Source organism: Balaenoptera borealis (genome assembly GCF_965194805.1).
Source record: "Balaenoptera borealis genome assembly, chromosome: 14".
Classification (NCBI taxonomy): Eukaryota; Metazoa; Chordata; class Mammalia; order Artiodactyla; family Balaenopteridae; genus Balaenoptera; species Balaenoptera borealis.
This window is the reverse complement of record NC_138875.1, coordinates 19,257,578-19,276,072: the sequence shown is the minus strand read 5'-3', so window position 1 is coordinate 19,276,072 and position 18,495 is coordinate 19,257,578. Positions and strand designations below refer to the sequence as shown.

General features: G+C 37.9%; 1 protein-coding gene across 9 annotated transcripts in view; it reads right to left on the bottom strand.

Moving 5' to 3' along the window:
• Nucleotides 1–18,108, bottom strand: part of CCDC68 (coiled-coil domain containing 68) — a 50,455-nt gene extending 32,347 nt beyond the window's left edge. For 4 of the 9 annotated variants that reach the window (XR_014233975.1, XR_014233976.1, XM_082353421.1 and 1 more), the window contains exons 1-2: nt 17,983–18,096; nt 1,018–1,146 (exon numbers count right to left, since the gene is read on the bottom strand). Coding sequence is in view for 4 of the 9 variants with exons in the window: in XM_082353421.1 (XP_082209547.1) it covers nt 1,018–1,134 (117 nt within the window). In the remaining 5 variants the exon portion in view is untranslated. Of the gene's footprint in view, nt 1–1,017; nt 1,147–12,575; nt 12,702–17,932 lie in introns of those variants that run through there. The other 5 variants (XR_014233978.1, XM_082353422.1, XM_082353424.1 and 2 more) reach the window with 4 other exon arrangements.
• Nucleotides 18,109–18,495: the final 387 nt, after the last annotated feature.

Sequence of the window (18,495 nt, the reverse complement as noted above, 5' to 3'; positions counted from 1 at the left end):
CTCAGATTTAAATAACTGCCATCAACCTAACTTGCATTTAGGCTAATATTGTTTAGATTGCAGAAAATGAGCATTTGGTCTTTACAACTGTTTCTTAGGCAAACCTAAAATATAACCCAAATGAATATTATACCACAAAATAATTAGTATTTAGTAATTAGTATTTAATACTAGTTAGTTCTATTTTTTTCTATATAGTAATTTAGTACTAATTTGCTATTTGGTAATTACTATAAAACAATTACTATTTGGTAATCACTACAAAATAATTACTATCCAGTAATTACTGCAAAATAATTACTATCTAGTAATTACTAGAGAATAACTACTATTTAATAATTACTAGAGAATAATTACTCAGAGGAGATCATACAAATTTATGCATGAAATACAAGCCCCATGTCTTGGTGACCTATGGAATTGCAAGACACTCAAAGATGAATTAATCGCTCTAAGTCACAAACTAGCTATGTCCAAATTTTTCCATCTGTTCTAAAAAGTAGTTCATGAGAATATACATCTTTGTCAGACATTATCATTGGTTTCTCATAAGGTTTCACATTTTTAATGAAGTAACGTGCCAACATGTACAAGTCATTGGCGATAGTCGCTCTGAACTGCTTGAGAAGGAACAAGGTAAGGAGAGACAGAAACTCAGCAGGCATCATAAATATCTACTTGGCAACAAAGTATCAATACTTATGAAAGAACTGAGAAATGATGTAAAACAGTAGGATGCAGTGTGAATAGTGTGGGACAAATTAAGTGCTGATAGGTGTTCTGAACCCTCCTGGCCCTTTATTCAGTCTTAGTCCAAGTATAGGAACAGAGTTTCGTACCCTCAAGAGAAATGACAACGCATGTGTTTAAATTTCAGCTCTCAAGGTTGTCCTTTGCCAAACTAGGTTTGTTCTTCCTCACATGTTCTAGGGAGGGAGAAACAAAGCCCACTAATTCATATCAGACTTTATTGTAAAAAATCATACCATGGTAACATGATTTCCAGTGCCCACATACCTTTTTCACATATTCGGTTTCTTCAATAATGTGAGCTGATGTGGACTCATACGAGGCAGAATTATCTTCTATCTTCCCCTTCAGGGGAACTGTCGTGGTCACTGTTACTGCCGTCATTGTGAAGTCCAGCTTTAGGAAAACATAAATCAGTTGGACAAAACTAACCTCTTTGATGTTATAATTATGTAGTTTGTAAACTGAAAGGAGTTCTGTATTAGCACTGTAATCAAATATAGTAAAAAAATATTACAAATTATGGAAATCTGTATATATCCAAAATCCAGGAATTAATTTAATATTAAAACGACACCAGTTGAAACAATCATTGATTAGAAACTTAAAAATTAAACTGAGAATGAAAAATGGGAAAATTTTCTTTTCATTCAGTATCAATTAGACTATAAAACCTCAAGAGTAGAGACTATGTCTTATTCATATTCATATTCTAGCACACTGTAAGTGCTTAATAAATGTCTGTGGGGCTAATAATACAACAAAATCATATATATATATATATATAAAACTTATATACATGTATGTGTATCACTTTATACTTTACAGAGACCTCTAATGTACTGCATTTTATTTAACTCTCAGTAGCCTATAAAGGCCATTTACTGAAGAACTATTTGTAATAGTAAAAGATTCGGAAAAGCCCAAATGCCCACAAAAAGAGGACTGACTGAATGAACTACCTACTTCTATAGAGTTTTCTCTAGGATATATTTATTCAGTGAAAAAGCGTGGTGCAGAAAAGGATACATATAATTTCTCTAGGAAGAGAGAGTAGGATAGAAGGGGAAAATCTGTAATTTACAGTTTTGACACTGAAAAATGTAATTATTTTACCTAATTATAAAATAAAACTAAATTAAAAAGAAAATATAAAATCCTCTAAAATAAAAAACAAATAAAAAAAATGAATATATCTGCATACAAACTTGGTGGCATATCCTCATGAATTACTTGAAGTGACTTTAAAACACGCACCAGGGACTATTTTTCCCCGATGTGATACGTCCTAAGAACAAAAAGAATCCCAAAACAATCTTAAACCGTACTCATTAATAATACTGTTAGTGGAAATATTGGTATTGCTATTTTGAAACTATTATATGTGTGTGCACACATTCACATGACTCACTCACACGAATGCATGATGTAGAATAAAGTCAAGAAGTCATTGTCTTAATGTCTTAAGAACCAAGATTTTTAGCATAAGAGAAAAAGAAATCCAAATTAGAACCAAAAATGTTATGTAAAAACCTTACAATCCAAACTGGAACCGTGAGTAGAAAATGATGATTTATTTCCCTTTAAAAATGTATATTCCAAGTCTATCCACTGAAAATTTAGAAACAGAAGCAATTAACACTCCCAGTGCCCAGACTATGGCCTCAGTACACTATTTTCTACTAAAATGCAACCAGGACTTCTTGAGTGATTTAGATCTGGAGCAAGAAGTATATAAGGTGAGCCTGAGATATCTTGTCATACCAGAAAGCAAAAAAGTAACCAAATACTACTTGAATAAGACACAAAAGCCAACCTGAAGAGGAATGACTGTGATGGATTAAAACATATCAAAACATTTTAATTCCTGAAATTATGTTAAGAGAAAAACCACCACCAACAACAACAATCCTCAAACTCAGTGGAGACGGGCCAGGATTATACGAAAAATTAGCCCAGAAAAAGGGGTGAGGGAGACACTAACAAGCATTGATCTTGCCTTTATGATATGAATTTACCATGTATTTCTTGGTAACCAGACAGTTGATCAGGAAAATTTTGCTACAGAATTTCTGCTAATAAACCCGAAAGGACTGATAGAATTAGAAAACCTACATTTTGCAACCCCTTGTGAAGTAATGGTTCTAAGCCACAGTCATCAACCAGCTCTAAAAACATTAGGTGAGAGGTTGATGAAGAATGCATCAACTCGAGGGACCCCACTAATCAACCTTAACAGAAAACTAAAAAAGAGACCACCAGACACTATGTTCTCTAGATGTGGTACAATCACAAGTAGAAAGCATCACCTATGAAGTATGCAGTCCCTCTATCTACCGACGGTAAACATTTGAGAAAGAGGAAACTGTTCAATGACTCTACAAAGGTGAAGGTTGCAAACAGCCAAATCCAGATTATGTAAAATTTTACAGGGCAAATAATTATTCTTTCCACAAATTAATTATATGAAGAAAGATGGGGAGAAGAGAAGAGAAATTGCCAGAAATTATGAGACTTAAGAAACATATGACCAAATTCAATATATGAATTTTCTTTGGCTCCTGATTCAAATAAACCAGCTATATAAAGACATTTTTGAAACAAGTAGGGGAATTTTAACACTGACTGGATAACGGATGATGTTAAAGAATTATTGCATTTTTGCAAAGCATTATTTGTAATTATTGTAATTTTAGGTGTGATAATGGAATTGATATTCCTTAGCAAGATCTTCTCTGTTAGTTATACATACTGAAATATTTGCAGGTGAGATAATATTACCTTTGAAATTTTAAAGAGAGTATTTTACTCTAGTATTTCAAGAGAGGAAAGAATGGGGTGAGGTAAAAATGAAAGAAGTTTGATAAAATGCACGGAATTGTAGAAACTGGGTGAGGGCACATGGGACCCCTACAGTCCTCTACTATTTTGTTTCTCTTTGAAATTTTCATAATAAATAGTAAAGGACTAAAAAAATAAGAAAAAATAAAAGTCCTGTGAGGTAGGATTATTAATCTCATTTTACTGATAAGGAAGCCAAGAATCTAGTAGGTGATATTAATTTACCCAAGACCACAGTAAAACTAACAGAGCTGAAACTCAAACCCTCATCTTTTGGACACCAAGATCAAGAGTGTTTTTATCACATTAAGGTCAGATTCCCTAGTGAGAAAAAAATTAAAATTTAGCAATGACCTATGCTGTTAAAACACACAAAGAATTTTCATATTTGCTAACATCACTTTAAATAGCTTCTGGGGATGACTCAAAGTCCTGCATTTATCCTTTAATCTTCAATGAAATTGACAGAGTATGCCAAGAATTTTCCATTTTATGTTAAATCCTCTTAGACAGCCACCGTGGCTTCTATTTGTTTCAGGGGAACTTGATTTGGCTGTAGCAGCCCTGCAAGTCTGTTTTTTGCAGAATGTGAGCGGAACTACTTCTGTTACTTGGTCCTCTGAAGTCTCTTCCAGGATTAAGTTCTTAGTCCAAAACAACATTTAAATGCTGGAAGTAAAAGAAATGTCCACAGAGACAATAAACGATGTGTTTGGAAATGAGAGAGGGGTGGTCAGGCTGAAGTGGTGGTCATCAAACCACGGCAGGGAGCCCAGTCTGGCTTCCAGCCTGTTAGGACAGCTTATGAATGGTTCTTACATCTTTTAATGGTTCAAAAAAAAAAAAAAAAAAAAAAAAATCAAAAGAAGAATAAAATTTCGGGATACATGAAAATTATATGAAGTTCAAATTTAGTGTTCACAGATGAAGTTTTACTCTAAAATAACCATGGCCATGCACTTACGTATTGTTTATGCTGCTTTTGCACTATAACAGCTCAGTTGAGTATATTCAACACAGAAAATACATGACAAACAACGTCTAAAATATTTTCTATCTAACAGGTCCTTTACAGAAAAAGTTTGCCCTCCCCTGGGGTAGAATATGGCAGCAGGTGGGAGCAAAAGCAGGGGGAAAATAGAGGCAAGCAAAGCAATTGACTTGGCCTGTGTTGTTTTCTTGTTCTTCAATTCAATCTCCCTTGATCTATAGTCCCATTTGATTGATTTACCTTCTTTTTTCTTTTTAGTGTGTTATATAATTGTGTACATTACAAAATGATAAGGGGCATTTCATCATAGGAATTAATCACTCTTTAGAATGGATCCCACTGCTTTCTCAGTCTTTCATAATTTGAAAATTGCATCAGGCCTCACATTATACATCCTAAAATATATTCTCTTACGTGACTTTTATTCTTAATATCAAAAAATTCTGCTCCACAAATGAACCTATTTACGGAACAGAAATCGACTCACAGACATAGAAAACAAACTTATGGTTAGGGGATAGTGGTAAGAGTAGGGGGAGATAAATTAGGAGTTTGGGATTAACATATACACACTACTGTATATAAAATAGATAAACAACAAGGACCTACTGTATAGCACAGGGGGGGAACTACACTCAACATCTTGCAATAACCTATATCTTGCAAGGAATTCCACTCAATATCTTGCAATAACCTTTTCTTTTCAGAAAAGAATCTGAAAAAGAATATCTATATGTATAACTAAATCACTTTTCTGTACACTTGAAACTAACACAACATTGTAAATTAACTGTACTTCAATTAAAAAAAAAATTCTGGGGCTTCCCTGGTGGCGCAGTGGTTGAGATCTGCCTGCCAATGTAGGGGACACGGGTTCGAGCCCTGGTCTGGGAAGATCCCACATGCCGCGGAGCAACTAGGCCCGTGAGCCACAATTACTGAGCCTGCACGTCTGGAGCCTGTGCTCCGCAACAAGAGAGGCCGCGATGGTGAGAGGCCGGCACACCGCAATAAAGAGTGGCCCCCCACTTGCCGCAACTGGGGAGAGCCCTCGCACAGAAGCGAAGACCCAACACAGCCAAAATTAAATTAATTAATTAATTAATTAATTTAAAAAAAATAATAATTCTGCTCCTTAACCACTGATATTTCTCAAAATATCCTTCCTCCTCCCCTCGCTGGTTGGGCCAACTTAAACAAGTTACATAAAACCTGAGCCCCAGCTTTCATATCTGTAAAATAGGGGTGATAACACCTAGAGTTGTAAAAATGAAGAGTTTTTTAAATCCCTGGTTGCAGAAGGCACTCAGTGGACAGTAATTCTTAAAATTCTTGCTCCGATCATTTTATATTATGAATAACCACAGAAAATAAGCAGTACGTAACAGAGAGGGTAGATCATGCCTATCTGGTTGCAAAGTTTATATGCAACTCTATTTATAGGAACTCAAATCCCATTTCTCTTTTGGTTCAGGGAACTTTCACGATCACAGTCTTTCATTTGTATAAAGAAACCAAAGGGGAACTTAAGCCAGGAAAGTCCAAATTGCCATATGGCGTTACCATCCTGGGGAAAATCCATCTTAACATTTTATTTCTGCCAGAAGTAGGTTAAGCAGATAAAATTTTCAAAATAAAACACAATCAGTTAATTAAAGTGAGAAAAGAATTTTGTTTTATGCTAGAGTGGATTGAAGACAGCTTACAAGTGGCATCAAGCCAGGAGGTATTATTTCCTAGATCAGGGCTTTTCAAACAGGGCTCCCCAGGGAAGGGGAGGTGCTGCCCAGACAGGGTTTTGCTGTCTGGACTTGAACCAAAGCAGCTCTGCTTTGTTCTGTCACACACTGAATTTTTCCATGAGACTTTCTGTGAACAAAGAATGTTCTACAGCTAAAAGGTTTGGAGGCAGACTGCCTAGTTTCATGGCCTGACTCTGCCACTCGGTAGCTGTGTGACCTTAAGCAATTCCTTAACTTCTCTGTGCTTCAGTTTCTTTATCGGTAAAATTCAGATAGTATTATTATTAATAATTAATAATAATATAAATAATAAACATGTGGTTGTTTGTGTGTTAACATTTGTCAAGCACTTATAATAGTGCTTAGCACATACTAAGTGATTTGTACATGTTTGTCAAATAAGTAAATAAAACATAAAGCCATTATCCACAATTACTGCTGACAAGCAGTCCGGCTGATAGAAAAATGTCCGGTAATACTTTAAACAGTCTGCAGATTGAGCTGGGCTGTAAAGGAAAATCCATTTGGGGGGATTTTAAGACTAGCAAATCCATAGTATTGATTCTTTCCTGATAATGCATCAATAATTTGTCAACATCCCCAGCTGATTATACTAACATCCAATGAATACTTTACCATTTACAAAGCAATTCATACACATTATTGTGAATTATTATCCATGTGGTAAACTAGCACATCACTGAGCACCCAGGATTATGTAACCAAACCTACTTTTCTGATTAATGACATAAGCATGGCTCAACCATTATACAATAAACACAAAGAAGGCACCTGTTATGGGTTGAATTTTGTCCCCCCTTCCATTCACATGTTGAAGCCCTAACCCCCAGTACCTCAGAATGTGACCTTATGTGGAAACAGGGTTGTTGCAGACGTAATTAGTTAAGATGAGGTTACACTGGAGTATGGTGGACCCTAATCCAATATGACTGATGTCTTTATAAATAGGGAAAATTTGGGCACTGATACACACGAGGAAAACTCCATGTATAGTTGAAGGCAAAGATCAAGGTGATGATTCTACACACGAAGGAAAGCCAGAAATTGCCAGGAAATCACCAGAAGGTGAAGGAGAGCCTGGAACAAATTCTTCCTTACAGTTTTCAGAAGAAACCAACCCTGCCAACACCTTGATCTTGAACTTTCAGCCTCCTGAACTGTGAGACAAGAAAGTACTACGTTTAAGCCATTCAGTTTGTGGTACTTATAGTCTAGAGATTTTAAAGGAGTTCCCTTCCTTTATTTAACCCTTGATTCATTCATTCATGTATTAAATACTTATTGAATACAGCTGTGTTAGGAGCTGTGGCTACAGAAATGAGTCAGAGACCCCGCTTTCACGGGACTTTCAGTACAGGGGGGAAACAGACATGAAACAAAACAATAAATATATAGGGAACATAATCAGAGGTGGTATCACGAAGAAAAGCGGAGGCAGGGTAACAGAATAAAAAGCGGTGCTGTTTTGGCTGGGTGCTGAGAGGCAGCCGATCTGAAGAGGTGGCATTTAAGCAAAAGACGTGAATAAAGGAGGTGAAGCCGTGTGGCCATCTGGGAGAAGAGGATTCCAGGCAAAGGGTAGAGCAAGAGCAGAGGCTGGAACTTGCCTGAAGTCATGTTCTAAGAACAAGGTATGCAGTGTCACCTACCTTTTTTTTTTGCTTTTTCTTTTAATGGGCAGGAATTTTTTTTTTTTTTTTTAATAGGCTGCAACTTGTTAAGACTTTCAATTTGCCTAAGGAGTTTTCTCCTTAGCCACTTAAAACAGGTCTAGCCCTGGCTGGTCAGGCTCCCTCAGGGTTGAAGGAAAGACAGGGACAGCGAAGTCTGGGACGCTGTCAGGTGCCACAGGGCACATGCAACTGAGTCCAGGTCCATGGAAAGAGTAGCGAAGGGCAGCTGACCACACGGCAGCATTCTCAACTCACTTCTGTGGGTGCTGATTGAAAAGCACCGTGGTGGACGCCTGGCTTGAATCTCCCTCCCAGGTATGTAGGGTCACCATCCGCAGGAGTCTCTGCAGGAAAGATCCCTTACTTCTTCTTCACTCCCTGGGGCTGGAGCTCAGGAACAATTCCTAGACTCAGCCAACTGAGCACTCCCTCCTGGAAAGGCCAGCAAAGGATTGTCCCTCAGGCTTGATAAGCTGGAGGCAGTGAAAATCCCTTCATTATTCTGGGCAGGAAGGAGTCTGGCACAGAGAGTGTGTTGCGTCCAGCGACAGGAACACCAGCATGGTATCTAGTGACCAGTGGCAATGCCAGAAGAAGTCTATCCCCCTCTTGTTACAGACTGATCTTTGCTGAGGTACCGGGACTGGATTCTCCCATTTCCGTACCTAGTTTACCCATCGATTCTGGAAGCTGAATTTACTTCCAGTAAATTCCTTTCCTACTAAGGTTAGCCAGAGTCAGTGACTCTGCTTAGTGACGGAGAGCCCTGTTTTAGCACAGTTTCTGAGTTTTCAGCTCCTCAGTTCTGAGCTAACAATATTGACAATTGTCTCATCATTCTTGGTCACTATGATAGAGAGCTTTGATATTAGAAACTGAGAGAGTAATTTACAATAAAAGTGCTCAAGGGTAATGAGGTTATGTGAGGGGGGAGAAAAGCTAATACATCTCCAGACCCTTGAAGAGACTGGTCATGTACTGAATGCTGAATAGCACACCTGTTGTGCAGCGACATTACACGGCACAATGGTGACATCCAGTGTCAGCTGGCTAAATCTCAGGTGACTGTGCAGTTTACCTGAAAATGATGTACAGTATATCAAAAGACATGCATGTTAACACGGAGCCCAAGTAATTGCAATGCTGTTTGCAAGAAATAACCTAAGATTTTTAAAGTAGAATTAATTTTTATTCATTTCTAAATGCTACTCATTTGTATACACAAATATATTTATATCACAGCCAGTGCTATAGCAAGCTCTTAGATATGAAATAAAAGCTATTTAGTTTGGGGGGAAAAAAGGATTGAAATCCTAGTACAAACACAATGTAAAATATATACTATTGACAAAGCACTGTGCCATTTACCAAAAATTATTTTCCGTATATTGTCAGAATTAATCATCCCAACACACTGTGCTATAATTATTACCTATATATCTATATCTGTCTATATGTAGGTATAAGGCAACCAAGTCACAGAAAAGTGACATGTTTTTCAAGATCATAAGTTAATCTTATCACCTGAACCCAGATAGACTGACCCCCAAATCCAAGTGTCTTTGTAATGAGAAAATCTATCTTCATAGTTCATTGGTATAATTTGAAACTTTGAAAAACAGCTGAAGGTTTCGCCCAATGTCCAGTATAGCAGCTCCACTGCAGAGTGGTGCAAATCACGTGAATCCCTTCCCATTTGGGGAAGGGTGAAGGGACCGGGATCTGATGACAGCCCACCACATGCAGGCTGGGGTATGCTGCCTTTAATAATCCTCATGAACACCTGAGGGGGTTAAGTGTTATTGTTCCCATTTTACAGATGAGAGAATGAGCTCCCCAAGATCAAGCAAAGACAGCTCCTTAATGATGGTCATGGACCCCAACCCACGAGGCTTGGGCTCTTTCCAAATTTCCACTTTGTCTTCTGCTTCATTCTGAATGGACTTCCAAGTCTAGTTTCTTGGGTCCAAGCTCATTTGGTAACGGGGGTTTTCCAAAGTAAGTGACTAAGTAGCAGTCAAGTGACTCTTGACATGAGCCCCCAGGCGCATCCTTCAGGAGCCTAAGCAGATGTTGTCACAATAGATTTATTCCACAAAACAGAGGCAGTGTGACTTCATGGCTTAAAGATGAGGGCTTCAGACTCAGTCGGTACTGCCCACAAGACTATTTGACTTCCCCACTAGCTGAGCAGCCTTGGAAAAGTTTTTTTTTTCAATTCCTTTATCACCATTTGTTGAAATTATTAATTTTTACACATTGAATTAAATTTTATCTTTATCAAAAATAAAATGGCTATGAATGTTTTCAACTGACTGTTTGTTTTTGGGTAAATTTCTGGATTCTCTTTTAATCTATTTCAGTATATGTTCTTTTTTTTTCATCTTTTTTTGTATTTAATTTTTATTTTATATTGGAGTATAGTTGATTTACAATGTTGTGTTAGTTTCAGGTGTACAACAAAGTGATTCAGTTATACATATACATCTATCCTTTTTCAGATTCTTTTCCCATATAGGTTCTGACAGAGTGTTGAGTAGCATTCCTTGTGCTGTACAGTAGGTCCTTGTTGATTATCTATTTTATATATAGTAGTGTGTATCTGTTAATCCCAAACTCCTCCTTGGAAAAGTTTTTAAACTCCCATAGGCTTTAGCTTCCTCAACTGAAAAATCCAGATGAAGCTGTTAACTTCCTCATAGAGTTATATGACAACTAAATGGGATACTGTATCAAAAGTGCTTATGGTGTATCTGACCGTAATACACATTCAGAGAATATTAAGTAATTATCTTTATGTTCACAACTTATTGTAGACATTTACTTACAGGGCATCATTTGCAAGTGTCAACACCTAAACCCAGTTGTGCCCCCTCTTCTCATCCCCCCACCCCCATCAGTCAATTACTCCTCTTGCTTTGTCCTTCTCAGTTAACAATCAACTTAAAAGCCGCTTATGACTCATCGGTGAAAACAACATGAGAAGAAGCATTTGTCACTGACATATATCTCAGGCATTTGTAACATTTATAAGGAATGTGCCCTTTTGGAAAATTTTTGTGGCTTTATTAAATATTTTAAGAGCAAAAGGCTCAGACATTTACAAAATATCTGTAGCTTCCTAAGCTGGTCTTGGGATATCTGATCTTCAACACCATCTACTTCATTTTAAAAATTATCCAGCGAAGGAGGGAAAAACAGATGATACAACGTGTGGGTGAGGATGGAGAGTAGCTGACACTCCTGTATGTTGCTGGTGGGAAAGCAAAATGTGCAGCCACGCAGGACGGCAGCACTTAGGCAGTTTCCTATAAAATTAAGCACAGACTGTACAACCCAGCAACCTCTCTCCTAGGGGACTTTTATGTTCCATAAAACACAAACGTTTATAATTGCTAAACACTGGAAAAAATTCAAATATTCATCAACAGGTGAATCCTACTCATCAATACAAAAGAATGACCTACTGATACCCACAACGATACAGATGAATCTCAAATGCATTATGCTGACTGAAAACAGCCAAATCCAAAAGGATGCATATTCCATACTTCCATTTATATGACATTCTAGAAAATTTGAAACTATAGGGCCAGAAAACTGAACTGGGGATTAAGAGTGGGGGAGCGATTGACTACAAAAGAGACACTGGGGAATATTTTGGGGGGTTGGAGAGTGGTGATGGAACTGTTCTAAATCTTGATGGTGATGTAGATTCCATGATTGTAGCCATTCGTCAAAACTTACAGAACTCTACACTAAAAAAGATGGATTTATATGCTTTTATTTTTTAAACATTCAACAGTACCCTAGAAAATGCAAAGTGCAATGGAGATTTCAAAATCCAAGGAACTTCACTGATTATACCAGAACTAACTGGAAGCCACAATTAGCTGAATTTGTTTTCCTTAATTCAAATTGTTAACCCCTCCAGAAGTGTAAATGGCAAAAAGAAAGTAGTGACGGAATCAGAATTGTTAAAAAGCAAGTAACTGAGTTGCTGACAGGTAGCTAGTGCTGTTGCTTCTAGAAGAATAGTCCATGAAATCAGACATTCAATATTGTGACAAAAACAAGGGAAATCTTAAACATCTTAAGAAAGTTAATCATGATTATTATTTACTAAGGTGGAAAAGTAGGAGGAAATATATAAAAATATGTAAGCAGTATACAAGGGTATTTGCAACAAGAAGATTTAAATCTAATTCATGAACCTAGAACTCCTTATCTCATCTACCCATTCCTTTTCTGATCATCTTCTAGCTGCATGTTTTCATTCTTCACAGTAGAGCATAAACACATAGACCATTGAGGCAGTGACTACAAAGTCCATTAAGGCTGACCACCCCCTGAAGCAGCCCGGACCCTGTGCTTCACTGCCCCCTCTGACCATCCTCCTATATCAGGAAGAGGTCAGACTGATCCCAGTGTGGCATCCTACCACAATCCAGGGGCTAATAGAAAGATACAAGGCTGAGAAGCAGCTCCTGGCTCTGGGTGAAACCAAGTTCCTTATATCAGATCACATGACCATTAGTGATGAGTGAGTGAACTCACCAATATAATTAGAAGAAGTTTACAGCTCAATGCTTGAGCGAGCCTTCTTGCTGTTGGTGAACAGACACAACAGGGGGAGCATGTCCACTCCAATTTCCAAAAGGTGAGAAGGATGAAGATGGATTCCTGTAATTGACATTTGACTCTCAAGAGACATTTGGAATGACATTGTCAGTGTAAGACTAGAAAAATACATTTGTTATAGAAATTTTTAAATTCTTACCAAGTCGAGAGAGAGAGAGATGTTGCCAACAGAGACTTAATTCATCTAACCACAGATCAGCAAAACATTAGTGTTATGAGCCAAGAGTTCAGCAAGTTGTTTTGATATTACCAGCAGACAAACTGAGCTCCAAATGACCACATCCAGCTTTGGAAAACTATACTATTTAACCTAGGCTACCTTATTTTCAAACCTTAGGAGCATAAAATTAAAATCCTTGCATTCCAAGTTGTCCATAAAATAGACCTTCAGGTTATCTGAATGCTCTTTTTTTCCCCATAGGATCTTGCAATTTTAGCAGTAACTTACAGGCATTCAGAGACATAGTGTCTTCTCTTTAGTTTCACAGAATCTGCCAACATTTTACAGAAGAGTTTCCACTCAACTGGAGAAATCTACGTTAGACCATAAGTTGTCAAACGTAACCCACTAAAAATGCATTTGTCTTAAGAGTTAGCACAAAGCAGGGTGAATGGGGGTAAATAAGAAAACAGCTCTGACTGAACTGCTGTTCAAGGTCCCGGCTTCCTAAGAGACGTATAACCAAAGCCAATGTTTTTGTAGTGTTAGAGAGTTCTTATTTGATTTGTTCTGTAGACTACTCATAGAAGAAACACCACCATGTAATAGGAACCTGGAATAATTTATTACTTTGGTCTAGCTCCTCTAAAGGTCCTGGAGGAACAAGGAGTGGCATTTCTTCTGTTTTAGATTTTAAGAGCTCAAACTAGTGCCTGATTTGGTAAATCAACAAACAGCTGTATCAGGTTCATCCTTTAGCACAGTCATAGAAACTACAGAATAATAAAACGAAAAGCATGTAAATCCAGATGCACTCCCTTCTATTTTTTGGCTTAAGGCTATAGATGACTCATGCTTTATGTTAAGTGTGCCACTAAAATATGTTATTAAGAAGTGCTCATATTTTTAAGAGTAGTTCAGTTATCACTGTTGGACCAAACACTCATCAAAATCCCCCAAATTTAAATGCATATCATTTGTGAAGAAAACGTAGCAAAGGAGACATAGGCTCTCTACGAAAGTTAATGTCAAAAATTAAATGTCTTTCCATACAGATGGGCAAGAAACACATGAAAAGATGTTCAATGTCACTAATTATTAGAGAAATGCAAATCAAAACTACAATGAGGTATCACCTCACACCGGTCAGAGTGGCCATTATCAAAAAATCTACAAACAATAAATGCTGGAGAGAAAAGGGAACCCTCATGCATTGTTGGTGGGAATGTAAATTGATACAGCCACTATGGAGAACAGTATGGAGATTCCTTAAAAAACTAAAAATAGAACTACCATATGACCCAGCAACCTCACTACTGGGCATATACCCAGAGAAAACCATAATTCAAAAAGAGTCATGTACCACAATGTTCACTGCAGCACTATTTACAATAGCCAGGACGTGGAAGCAACCTAAATGTCCATCAACAGAGGAATGGATAAAGATGTGGTAGATATATACAATGGAATATTACTCAGCCATAAAAAGGAATGAAATTGGGTCATTTGTAGAGACATGGATGGACTTAGAGACTGTCATACAAAGTGAAGTAAGTCAGAAAGAGAAAAACAGATATTGTATATTAACACATAGATGTGGAATCTGAAAAAATTGGTATAGATGATCTCATTTACAAAGCAGAAATAGAGACACTGTATGGATACCAAGGGGAAGGGCGGTGGTGGGATGAACTGGGAGATTGAGATTGACATATATACACTATTGATACTATGTATAAAATAGATAACTAATGAGAACCTACAGTATAGCACAGGGAACTCTACTCAATGCTCTGTGATGACCTAAATGAGAACGAAATCCAAAAAAGAGGGGATATATGTATATGTATAGCTGATTCACTTTGCTGTACAGTAGAAAGTAACACAATATTGTAAAGCAACTATACTCCAATAAAAAAAATTAAAAATTAATAAAATAAAGTAAAATTGAAGGCAGACCTCTCAAAGAAACAATGGAGGTCAGGAGAAAGTGACATTACATGTGCTGAAGGGAAAAAAATGTCAACTAAGAATTTTATATCCAACAAAATTATCTATCAAAAATAAAGGCAAAATAAATTCTCACATAAAAAAAAAAAAAAGAGTTAAACGTCTTCCAAGTCCAGCCTAGAATATGAAATGACTGATGCTTCCTGCCACTGGCACAGGATTTACGATTTACTATTTTCATGGAGTATCACAGAAAGATCACAGTTATGACATTTGGTAAATATCAGTAATCCATATCAGGAATGTATTTTTCATAAATATAAATACAAATTTGGCTCCTATCAGTTATTTTCAAATTATGCTACCATGGAAGCTGGACCAAAAAATTTGTCTTACCACTTCAATGTGATTGCAGAGATGCCCATCACCTGGTAAGCAAAATGTGGCATAGCCATCCAATGGAATGAGCATTAGTTAGCAATAAAAAGGAACCACTAGTGGTACATGCCACAACCTGAATGCACCTTGGAAACATTATTCTAGGTGAAAGAAGTCAGATGCTAAACACCGTATATTATATGATCTCATTGTCTGAAGTGTCCAGAAAAGTCAAATCTAAAGAAACAGAAAGTAGATTAGTGGTTGCCTGGGGCTGGGGGTGAGAATGGTGAGTGACCGCAAACAGGCCGTTGAGATTCTGGGAGGATGGGGATGATGAAAATATTCTAAAATTGGATTGTGATAATGGTTACACAATTCCATAAATTTACTAGAAATCACTGAATTGGACACCTGGATGTATTTTATGGTATGTAAATTATATCTCCAATAGAGCTGTTTTTAAAAATAGCAAAATGAAAAAAAAAAAAAAAAAGCAAGAATGTCTTACATAAAGTCACTCTTTTCCTCTGAGGTTAAAAAATAATTATAGTCATGTTTTTCTAATTTACAGGAAAAAAATAACTTGATGGATAGAATTTTCTCGATTTGAATTTTTCACCCCCTAAATGACTGCATCTGCTACTACAAGTTTAGTTTTTATTGAATTTGCATGAAATTGATATTTAGCTATTTCAGGTTTAAGATCTCAATATTTCATAACATTAAACCCAGAACACAGGATCCCTAAATTCTTTCCCAACCTAAGCAGAAGAGAAAACTGACTTGAATAACATATAAGTTCCTTTACAATTTTTTAATCTGACTATTTCAATCAGTGTAAAAGAGTCTGTGATTTGAAACTAATCTAGTTTCTAGTTTCGGTCACTGTCAAAAAGTGATGGATGGTGATTGCTGTGGTTCCTAATCTATGGCCTCGGGGTGTCCCGGAGGAGTCCAAAGTTGTGTAAATTCCATGAGGACAGGAATGTGTCTTATTTACACAAAGCTGTATCCCCCTGTGTCTCCTAGAAAGAACATGGTGCCCTACACAATAAATATTCGTTCAGTGAATATATGAATAGGCCCGAAAATCCACAGGTGCACCAAATATTTTCTAAAACCGAGTGTACACACACACACACACACACACACACACACACACACACGTGCTTTTGTTTTCCAAATTCAGTGGGTGGCTGTTTTCACGCTTAGTAAAATGTAAATTTACTTAAATATGCTATTAAATTGATAGTAACGTGTTGCCATTTTGAAATGCTTTTCTATCAATAAATGGCCATTTAATTTTGATGTAAATGTCTCAAAGAGTCAAAGCCACTACTTTAAAAGACTTTGACATTCCCTTCAGAAATCTTCAGTTGTTCCCTTTTACAGTCATTATTCTAAACAAATAAATGTACACCTCACTTTTCAGGTTTGGCCAAATCTAGCTTAGATTTTCTGGCTTTGTCCAGAATTTAGATTACAACTCAAGCCCACTGTCCAGCGCATTATAAATCAATACGCTAACAAATAACATGCCTGTCATTAATTCTCAGAATCATAAAGGTGAATAATACAACTGAAATAGTGTCTGTATTTATTTCAAAAATCTCTTTTTAGTTAGTGCAGGTATAGTTACTAAATTTATTTAGCAAATCACAAAGGTAAAAACCTTGTGAAGTTTGCCTAGGTCACAGGAAGTGTAAGCCATTTTCATTCTTTCTGTAAGTAGTTGAGAAGCCTCTGCTTAGGCGCAAATTCCTGTGTCAGGGACCTTCACTCTCAAATTATCAGTGTAGGGAGAGAGCGAGGCGGGAGAGCCCAGCAGGAAGAAACAACAGCACCAATTGTGTGTGCTAGGGTACCTGAGACTCCAACTCAGATCATATTTCTGAAAAGCCAGACTTCTGCAGAACTGAATATTTAATAGCATTAGGTAAAAAAGACAGATTATCTTTTCCCTATTGCAAATGAGAAATAATTCCCTTTTGGACCTTTCATCTAGTCTATATATACCAAGAAGTAAAAAAGGTTTTGATTCTTAAATAACAACTATAGTGAAAATGGTAAACAGACACGGCTTCAGCTACATTTGGAGCTGTTTCTTCTGATCATATATATACATATATATATATGTATACATAAATTTATTTTCCCTTTTGAAGAAGGTTAAAAGTTACGGCCTTGTCATCATCCAATTTTGCACTGTCCTGTACTGTTCTTTCCGTAAGATGACACTGCCCCTTTGTAAAATTGCCTGGGGCTGAGTAACTTTCAGCTCTAAGATCCCATGACAGTAGAAAACTGTCAACCAATAGGCTGTTCTCTTTTTGCTACACCTACAGCTACAGAAGCCAGCACGAATGAATGAAGGGTAAGACAACCACCTTCACTCGTTCATTTGTTTATGCTCTTAAAAATTTCGGGCACAGTAAGCTGTCAAAGTTGCCACGCGGGGGTTCACAGGTGACAGCAAGTTTTCCAGAGGGCTTTCTCCACCGCCTGTGAATCGCGAGGACCCCTGACCAAAGGACTGCGTAACAGCAATCTAAATAAATAATCAGCTGTGCGCAGGGCTATGGAGGGGGTAGTCTCTCTCGGGGAAGGCAACTCTCTGTTCCTGGAGGAGCACAAACTTCTCGCCCAGGGAATCCGAGCCCAGAAAAGAGGTTTACAGGGAGAATATGCTCCTCACCAAGGATCCGTTTACAGGAAAATGCCTTTGGTACACTGGGCGGCGCTGGGGGGGACCAGCTCCAAGGGCACCTGGACACCCACTCACCTGGGGGGCGGGAGGGTTGACCTGCCCGCAGATCGCAGGGGCTCGCCTACCTTGGAGGGCGCTCAGCGAGCGCAGGGTCCGGGCGCCGCTCCTCCCCTCTGCTCTGGACCTCGGGCCGGGTCGGCTAGGCCGGGCTTGGTGGCTCCGCCCCGCAGGGCGCGCCCAGGGCAGAGTCCGGCGCCCCAGCGGCTCCGGGGAGGAGCTTGGGCTCCCGCAGCGCCCGGACACGCACGCCCGGCTCCGGGCGCCCCGGGGTGCCTTCTCCGCATCCCAACACCCGAGTTCCCAACACTGCACACCTCTCAGTAACTGAGTTATGTAAAGGGGAATAGTTGCTGCTGCTTTTTTAAAAAGGTTCTGTTTGCACTCCGGGTTCATAAATTTTTGCTTTTGTTGTTTATAATAAGCCTTTTTATTTTGGGGTAAATTTAGATTTACAAAAAAGTTGCAGAGATAGTACAGAGTTGCTTAAACTCTCTCTGCCGGTGTCCGCTAGTATTCACATCTTACATCACCATGGTACACTTGTCAAAAATAAGAAATGAACACTGATCCGTTACTAT